Source organism: Megalobrama amblycephala, linkage group LG9 (genome assembly GCF_018812025.1).
Source record: "Megalobrama amblycephala isolate DHTTF-2021 linkage group LG9, ASM1881202v1, whole genome shotgun sequence".
In the NCBI taxonomy this organism is placed as follows: domain Eukaryota; kingdom Metazoa; phylum Chordata; class Actinopteri; order Cypriniformes; family Xenocyprididae; genus Megalobrama; species Megalobrama amblycephala.
The window spans coordinates 39,668,525-39,678,232 of record NC_063052.1 but is presented as its reverse complement, the minus strand read 5'-3'; the positions used below and the strand labels follow the sequence as shown (position 1 = coordinate 39,678,232).

Below are 9,708 nucleotides of genomic sequence, written 5' to 3'. Positions count from 1 at the left end.
TCAATATATCTAAATATTCACAACAAACACCCTTTCAACATGAAACCAAGAAATGAGACCTAAACGAGTCTCCCCACAGCCTCTCAAATGTTTGTATCCCCCAGGATATGCCGCCAACTAAAGGGTTAAATACCAATATAGTGGGGTCTACGTTTTTATCAGTTTTATTTTGATAAACACGACACAATACAACATCGCGACTACATGAAAAGAGCTTTAAATGTTATAAAAATACAGATTTGTGAGCATTAGTGGAACTAAAGTCTTCAGAATAAACACGAAAGACACGTGATTGTTGTCATGTGGTGAACCCTAGTTTTTGTGACAGCGCCATCTAGTTTTAAATATATATTTAAACAGGGTTACCAATGGGTAGGTTTAGGGCTAGGGGTTGGTTAGGACAATATATAAATTAAACTTAATCAATTAAACAACTAAATCATTGCTAGGGTCCTAGAACTGCAATGTATGTTTTTTAAATATTTTTTTCTGGCAAGTGATATAATGAGCAAAAAAAGGAAAAATCACTCCCTTCACGAAAGCTCTACACTAGCTGGAAACCTCATGGAAGAATGCTGCACGGAGTCTACCGACATGGAGAATATTAATTTTGAAGCAGAAATCGATGCCAATGAAGAGGTTCTTGTGAGGCCTATCTGCTCTACTCCATCCAAGATCGAAAGGCATGATGCGACTCTACCTGCTAAAGTGGATGAAACGCACGACAAGGCGATCTCCATTGATAAAACCGTTGCCGTTTCTTGCGGAAAACTCGACAAACTGTCTGAAAAAGTCTCATATGAGTGAAGAGGTCAAGATGCACACTGTCAAGATCGTTCAGCTTGAAAATGAGATTAAGGAATTGCGAGTTGAAAACGTTAGTCTGAAAGAAAGCTTCGATGAAATGCAATGGTACTCACGGAGATGGAATCTCAAGCTACAGGGGGTCCCAGAGCGCAACAGAGAAGATGCAAGAAGTGTGACAATCGACATCCTTAGAAAGATTGTCCCTAGTATCCAGAACAAGTTAGATGATGTAGTTGATGTTGTGCACCACCTGGGGCAAAGGAGATCCGACGGAGCACCTCGTAACATCACCATGCGTTTACCATACGAACATACAGAGACATGGTATAGCAGGCTGCGAAAGACTCCCGCTATCTAAAAGGAAACAAGCTTTGCATCAAGGAGGCGCTGATCAAACAAGATGCTGAGGCTAGAGCTCGTGAGGAGGGGAAGAAGGTTTCATGGAAGGGTCCCCATGCTTTTGTCGCTGGGAAAAAACTTGAACTTCCGTTGAGATGTACAACATACTGTAACGCAGTTCGTAAATACAGGGAAGAAGGAGGCGGGAACCGGCGAACATTCAACATAACTTTAATTGAAAAATAAACAAAGAACAAAACGAAAGTAATGCCGGCAGACCCTCGCGGACGTCTGCCGGCCACACAAACATAATAAAACATAAAATAAAGTCCAGGCCTGGTCCTCTCTCGACCTTCACTGTCGTCGCTCCTCCTTTTATGCTCCCGGAGCTCCTCCGTGAGAGACTCGAGGCCGGCGCGCCTCACAGGTGAAGATCATTAACACTCGCGCCGTTCCCTCACGGCTCTCGCCCGCCCTGCTTGTCACACATACTTTGTTTTATATTCGCAGATTACCTTCATGGAGCAGCTTATTTTGAATTTAACTCGAGACTTGCTCGTTTTGCAGACTGTGTTGTAGCCTACTCATTAGTTATACTTGATCGGTTTCTTTACAAACAGCCTTCAAAGAGCATTCCAATTGAATGTTTCATTTGTGCTCGGACAGACTTATTTCTTTATTTGCAGACTACCCTCATGGAGCATCTGGAGAACTTGACTCATGTGCTGTGCATGGACAAACTCTAATTGCAGACTGCTTTATGGAGCAACGTGAACGTTTCATACTCTGTTGTGGTTCCTTCATCATCAGTAAGTTATGCTCTCCCATACAGTATGTGTTAGCTTTAACTTCCTCTTTGTCAACACAGTTTTACAGCGGTAAGCTTTAAAACCTTTGTGTGTTCTTGTTAGTGTTCTTATTCACGTTACTCTTCCTGTTTCATTTTTTGTTTTATTTTTATTTATTTTTCTCCTATGCAAGACTTAACACTTATGGCTTAACACTTAAGACAATAAACACTCATGGCTTGAGAGATCTCACTAAAAGAAAAGCCTTATTCTTATACTGTAGAAGAATGAATGCTGACTTGATACTGTTAGAAAAAACTCATTCCTGTGAGAGTGATGTTCACTTTTGGAAATCACAGTGGGGTGATATACTTTAATCATCTTCATTACATTTAGTCTTCTCACTTTGATTAACAAATTTAAAAGAGATATTGCTGAAGCATTGCTTTTTATGGAAGGAAGATGAGTTATTCTTGTCACTAAACTTGATAATGCTACTTTTATAATATGTAATATATATGGCCACAACTTAAGATCTGCCAACAAGTGGAATATTGAAGATTTGAAAAATAAATATCAACAGGCCTTTATTATTATTGCTGGAGATTTTAATGATGTATTAGATACTTCAGCTGACAGATTTCCTCCTAAGATGGGCCTCACAAATAATGTTATCTGTACTTTGTGTGATTATTTTCATATTGCAGATGCATGGCGCTATTATCACCCGGATGTAAAGGAATATACTTGGTGTAATAATTTGTTGACTTCTAAATCTAGAATAGACTTTTTTTTTTTTTTTTTCTCAACAGTAACTGCAATATGTGTTTGATGTGAGTCACCAGCATGCTCCATTCTCTGACCACTTAGTAATCAAGCTGATTTGTGAAGACTAAACACAGGGAGGGTACTATGTGTGGTTATTGGAAATTGAATAATAATCTGCTAAAATATAAAATTTTTAATGATTAAATCAAGGGATTAATGAAAGGATTTTTTTTCAGATAATAAATTTGAATCTCATGGTGCTAAGTGTGAATATTTTAAATATAAAGCAAGATTACTTGTAATAAATAGATCTAAAGCCTTAAAAGTGGTTAATGCTGATAGAGAGGCCAACTTGATAATTAACACAAATACCTTAATCAAAAAAGACAATCTCTTACAGAAATGAGTCAGTTACAAACTTTGCAATTGGAATTAGACCATATATATTTAGAAATAGTTAAAGGTGCCTTTGTTAGATCCAGAGCGAGATGGATTGAGGAAGGAGAGAAAAATATGAGCTCAAGTCAACCTCTTACCTTGCAGTTCAGACACACATTTGATATACAGTAACCAGTACAGGAGTTTTTGTATTTGCAATGTTTAATCTTTTCAGCAGAAGGCAGTATATGACTTAAATTCTTAAAGGATTAGTCCACTTTTAAATAAAATTTTCCTGATAATTTACTCACCCCCATGTCATCCAAAAATAAAACAAAAATGTAACTGGCGCTGTGTTCCTTCCGGCTACTGTCAACTCTCTGGTTACCAACATTCTTCAAAATATCTTCTTTTGTGTTCAACAGAGGAAAGAAACTCATACAGGTTTGGAACAACTTGAGGGTGAGCAACAATAATTCTAAAGTAATGATTTTAGAGGGGAAAAATTAATGTAAACAACTTCCAAAGGTGCAAAAAAAAAAAAAGCATTTATTTTCATCTTTAGAAGAACTTAAATGTTATACCTCACTAAAGCATGTTCATTTATTTATAACAATGTGAGAAAAAATAAACCATGTTCAGATATCAAGGTTTTTAGGGTTTTTTTTTTTTTAGAAGGCAAAACAACCTGAAGCCTCGATCCAAGAGCTTTCATCCTAAAATAGAAAATCTCAATTTCCACATTTCAAAAGAAAATATGACAATGTTCTAAATATGATGCAAAATGCACACGGTTTGAGTTGCATTTCTACTTTATCAGAATAAAAGTAATTTGAGGAAGAGAGGAGCACAGAAGAGAGTTTGATGAAACTTCAAATCCTCTCCTGTTTTTCCTGTCATTTGATGCAGAAAATAAGAAAAAGATGACAAAAATACAGTCCTAGAAACACAGAACATCTGCTGCTCAGAATTGTCCAGCAATGTTATTCTGTACCGTCCCTGACAAATAAAACAAGTTAAATTGCATTTATAATAAGTACACAAAAACCACAATCTGTTCACATCTCAGTTCAGTCTTTAAATCCATCAGCACTGAACTCTTGATGAAAACACTGGAGTATAGAGGTCTGGATCATGTGACTGTGATGTGGAGATATCTGTGTGTGGAGATGATGATTTATTCTCCTCTATAAATCATCACTCTGTTCCCACAGCTCTCGGCCTCGTCCTGCTCAGATCTACAAATTCTTTACTAGTTTATATTTCTACTGTTATACATTATATACTGTCAAAACATTATCATTTTGGAAATGTCTTTAAGGATACTGAAAACCAAGACATTTAAAGCAACATTGTTCAATATTTAGAACTCACCTTTTGAACATTTCCTTATGCAGAGCCACCAAATATACACAATGAGAGCTGGAACTACAGCTAGAGCTTGAGCTACAGCTAGAATTACTACTGCTACTACTAATAATATTAAAGTGAGATTCTGAGATTCGGTTTCACAGTCAGCACAATTTCCATCTGCAAGAAATAAAACAAATAAATGAATAAATAAAATAAAAACACAAACATTGTAAATGTTTTTAACTGTTGAACTGAGTTGAAGCACTTTAACTGTAATTGTTTGTGACAGAAACATCAGTGTTATCATGTTGTCTTTCTACATATTGACAGACTTGTACTTAGTTTCATATGTTAATAAAGCAGAAGCAGTGTTACTGTATAAATCTTCACATATTCACTCAAGACTGAATTTATGGTGATATTTACCCCATTTTATTGTAAATGGTAGTATCCAATTGCTGTGAAATACCCGGCAGTCATAAGATCCCTCAAAATTTCTGTCGATCTCCACACTGATTCTCATCTGAAAGGTTTCATCATCATTTGGTCTGATTCCAGAAGATGTTTTATGCTTAAGATTGGTTCTGTTCCTTCTAATGTTCATCCGAACTTCTGTGGGGTAGAAACCAGTGGCCAGACACGTCAGAACCAGCTTACTGTGATCATCAGGAGATTTCCTCGCAAAGATGTGAACATCTGGAGAACCTGGAGAAGAAAATAATAATGCAAATAAACATTTACAAAAAGGAACAAAAAACAAATTCTTCATATTCATATCACCTTTTGTGAGTAAATAATCACAAGAAGTATAGAGAAAACCTGTACATAAATACAACCTTCAAATATATATATTTTCATAAATGCAGTTGTTTCATAGAAGTGTTTCATAATGTGAAGGGCTGCTGATGTGTCACTACAAACACAGAAAGTCAAGTAAAACATTTAAATGAAGATATTTCAACATTTCTGAATGTGTCCTCAATGGTTTTGCATTTTCAACTCATCAGTATTTATTTTTCACTGAATGATGATCTGCTGAACTTATGTCACGCTCCAGAGGTGGAGATTCCAGGGGTCAGAAAGTAAAAGTCCTGCCATATTTTTATTCCACCCACTGAAGCATTAATGAGATAAATAAGTGATTAATTGAGTGATGATTGAGCATTATTGAAGACACCTGATGATAACAAGCAGAATCACCAAAGGAGAAAATCACAATTTTTAAGTTACCATCATCGAGGTCATGGTTTGTTTTAGTTGAGCTCTTGATCCTTGACTTTTTAATATTAGATTTTGTTTGGGCAGTTTTAACTGCATTAAAACCAAACAGACAAGCAAAGTTAAAAGATGATCAGGTGATGTTGGTTATGTTTTTACATAAACATTATTTGATGTGAATCTCTGAATTTAGAGCCCAATCTCTGAGTTAGATTTACATTATTGATTACAGCAGCACTGTGATTCTACAGCACAAGATCAGCTTTTACAATACATTTTTTTTTTTTTTAAGAGTTCTGATTTAAAAAAAAAAAAAAAAAAGCAGAGCTCATTTAAACACGCAGACATCAAGAATCATCCTGTGAATCTCAACAGTGGTGGACCATCATAAAGCATGTTGCAGTGCATTCTAGGAGCCACCAATCAAAATTCATCCATGGCTCCCATCATGCATTGCTGCATGAATAAATTATGAGCTTAATTGTCTTAGTAATTTCATTTATTCTCACTATTAAAATTTTGCTGTTTTTCTGTGACTTTTTAGTAGCTTGTTTTCTAATGTTCAGAGTTGATCTGTTGATCAGAATATGTTGCTTGTCACCGTTGTTGAGATTCACAGGCTGATACTTGATGTTTGTGTGTGCCTAAAAGAACTTTTTTTTTTTTTGTGATAAGGACAACTTTTAAAAAAAAAAAAATTCTGTATTGTATAAGCTGATCTTCTGCAGAATCACAGTGCTGCTGTAATCAATAATGTAAAACTAACTCAGAGATTGGGCTCTAAATGAGTTCAGTGATTCAGATCAAATAATGATTTTGAGAAAACATAACCAACACCACCTGATCATCTTTTAACTTTGCTTGTCTGGTTGGTTTTAATGCAGTTAAAACTGCCCAAACAAAATCTAATACTAAAAAGGCAAGGGTCAAGAGCTCAACTAAAACAAACCTTGACCTCGATGATGGTAACTTAAAAATTGTGATTTTCTCCTGTGGTGATTCTGCTTGTTATCATCAGGTGTCTTCAATAATGCTCAATCATCACTCAATTAATCACTTATTTATCTCATTAATGCTTCAGTGGGTGGAATAAAAATATGGCAGGACTTTTACTTTCTGACCCCTGGAATCTCCACCTCTGTCACGCTCACACACACAGAGACAGGAGTTTATTAAAGTGATCTGATCAGAACTGTGGCAAGGGGGGCGTGGTCTAGCGAAGTCCGCAGCGGGAGAGAGAGGCAGAAGACGATCGGTGAATGAGTGGGTTAAATGCAAATGACGAACACCTGTTTCTTGTTTCAGTAATTGGCGTGGAGAGAGTATATAACGCCAGGAGAAACAGGAGCGAGGGAGAGAGAGAGAGAGAGAAGGACTGCTGACCGGTGGACTCTGATACTCACAAGCCGTTTATGGAGTGAAACTTTTTGTTGTGACATTATTTCAGTTGTTGTGCTGATGCACCTGCCTTTGTGTTTGTGTTTGAAAATACAATAAATACCACCGTCAGCAGTCAGCCGACCCTTGTCTTCTTCCTTCCTTTATACGAACCTCATCACACGAACTTACTCTGTTTTTTGTTGATAAACTTTGAGATCCAGTTCATGCAGTTCTTGAAGAAATACTTGAATTGGTTTCGTCCTGTGTGAAGATCCCATTTCTCTTTGGTTTCTTTGGCTTTGGGGTTTTTATCAATCCACTTCATAGTGTCAGAATTTAAGGATATAAAATCCTCTCCATCAAATCCATATTCATCAAAGACAGTCAGATTCTTTGTTCCATAAGGAAATTCCTCCAGTTCACAGCCAATTATTCTCTGAAGAACATGAAGCTCTACAATCACAGAACAACACTCATGACAAACTTACAGTGAATATAATGTCTGATAATGAATGAGAGTAAATCATGAATCTCACCAGAACACTGTGAGTTTGTGCAGTTTGTCAGAGTCCTGATCTGATGAATGAACCAGTCTCTAGAATCAGGTGGATCTTTAGGAGGTTCAGTCCGGTCATCTTCAGTCAGAATCCAGACTCTTTCTTCATTATTGTAGTGTTTGATCCGTCTGTCATCAGCAACAACCTCAGCACTGAACTCTGGGAATGTGTCTGCTTTAGTCAGGACTGTAAACTTGTAGTGGAGGAAGTGTTTCTCTGTGGAAATGTGAAGCTTCCTGAAACCTATGCAAAACGCTATATGAGAACTGAGCTGACAACATTTATTTATTTTTTTTTAAATAACTAATGATTTTCACAGCAGAAATGAATCAACAGTGAGCGTACTTAAGCTGGACAATGACACCATTTTCTTCTAGAGCTGCTGTACAGCCAAAACAAACTTTGCTGCATTATTTTCCTATTATCAATGTAAAGCCACTTTGAAACAATATGTATTGTAAAAAGCACTATATAAATAAATGTGTCTTGACTTTCTAAATAAACCAAAACTAGAACAAACGTTGTTAAAGTAATTGTTTTAACAAGTATTAACTTAAAAACATATTATTTTAGCTAAAGTATATGTGTATACTTTCTGTTAATACTCTTTTTTCCCATGCTGATATGATTTCCCATGAATAACCTTCGACAATAGTATTTGCAAAGTAACAAAGACCCATTAAATGCTTGTCGACTTGTTGTGACTTGTCAGTTCATGAAGGCTAAGGCACTGATAAAGGCTCTTTCTGTTCTGAACTTCTGATCTCAACTGGCTGTACTTCGATCATGTTATAGCCTTCTTCTACGAGCAGATGAAGCTTTATATCCTTGCTATATTTCTCATTGTAAATCAGTTTAGGCTCAACTGCTGTTGGCTAAAATGGTCTCTATAAATCCCGAACAGAATCCGAAAACAAACTTCTTCCACCTTAAGGGAGTCTCACAAGGAATAACACTGACCCTGCATGTAGAACGATAGTCGAAAATATATTTACTGAAAATATTTTAAATATAACCTGAAAGCAAACTCAAAGGGTTTAGTTTAAACATTTAATAAATAACTCAGTCTCTGCTGCGTCCCAGAAATGAATTTGCTTACCTTGATGTGCATCACTTAGATAAGGGTGAAAAATAAGCCAAACCAAAAAGAAAATATTTTTTAACAAGAGTCTGTAAACCATTTTGCCATTCATATTTCTGACCCGCGCCCTGTAGTGAACGTGATTTTTCACTCTGTATCCCACATGTTCCTGGATTGTTGATGCTGGAGCAAACAACTGATCAGATTACAGTTAGGAATTTAGCATTAGGCAACAACTAGGGTTAGGTGCGTCAGTGTTGTTCATGAAATCATTTCCCTGTGATTTTAGATGGGCAGGATGGGGTTAGGACTAAAGGGGGATGTCATTAATTACAACTAAAGCATCTCACAACGATCAAAATCTACTTGAAACACTTGCTTCAAAATGTTTTGTGATATCTGTATTGGATTTGAAAATACTACAAATATATTTCTTCACATTTTTCTAACATAAAACATTTATACTTTACTGCAGTTGTTTTGAAAGTTAATGCTATTGGTGAAGATCTTTTTACCATGTACTACCTTTACGAAAAAGAAGTTTAAGTGTGCTATTAAGTAAAATAAACCAAAAAACTTTCAGTCGACTTTTTATGTATTACAGCCTGACAAACACTGTGTGAAGTTACCCATACTGGCAAACACAGGAGAAGTGACTAGAATCAACCTCTTTTACCTTGAAGTTCAGACACACATTTTATTTTAGAGGAGAGCAGAAGTGTGTTTGATGAGCCTCTGAATCCTCTCCTGTCTTTCCTGTCATTTGATGCAGAAAATAAGAAAAAGTCAGCCTGACAAAAATACAGCCTAAGAAACGTCTCAGGTTACGCATGTAACCATGGTTCCCTGAGAACTGGGAATGAGATGTTGCGCAAAGAGGCTAGGGGACGCCTTCGCGTGAACCGGTGTCTGAAACAATCTTGGCAATATCATATTGACTGGCAACAGCCCATGACATCATAACAATGCAACCCGCATGTATATAAGGGGTGCCCAAACTACATGCCATCCTCTTATCATCTGAAGGGACGAGGCATGG

The 9,708-nt window shown here is 36.5% G+C and overlaps 1 protein-coding gene across 1 annotated transcript; it reads right to left on the bottom strand.

Moving 5' to 3' along the window:
* Window positions 1-3,833: 3,833 nt before the first annotated feature.
* LOC125275883 (H-2 class I histocompatibility antigen, alpha chain-like) lies at window positions 3,834-9,220 on the bottom strand. Its single transcript, XM_048203187.1, has 5 exons — window positions 8,688-9,220; window positions 7,568-7,831; window positions 7,221-7,484; window positions 4,860-5,138; window positions 3,834-4,610 (listed from the first exon to the last, which is right to left on the bottom strand). Exons 1-5 carry the CDS (start codon window positions 8,779-8,781, stop codon window positions 4,444-4,446), a joined length of 1,068 nt encoding a protein of 355 aa, XP_048059144.1. The 5' UTR covers window positions 8,782-9,220; the 3' UTR covers window positions 3,834-4,443.
* Between the last annotated feature and the right edge of the window lie 488 nt (window positions 9,221-9,708).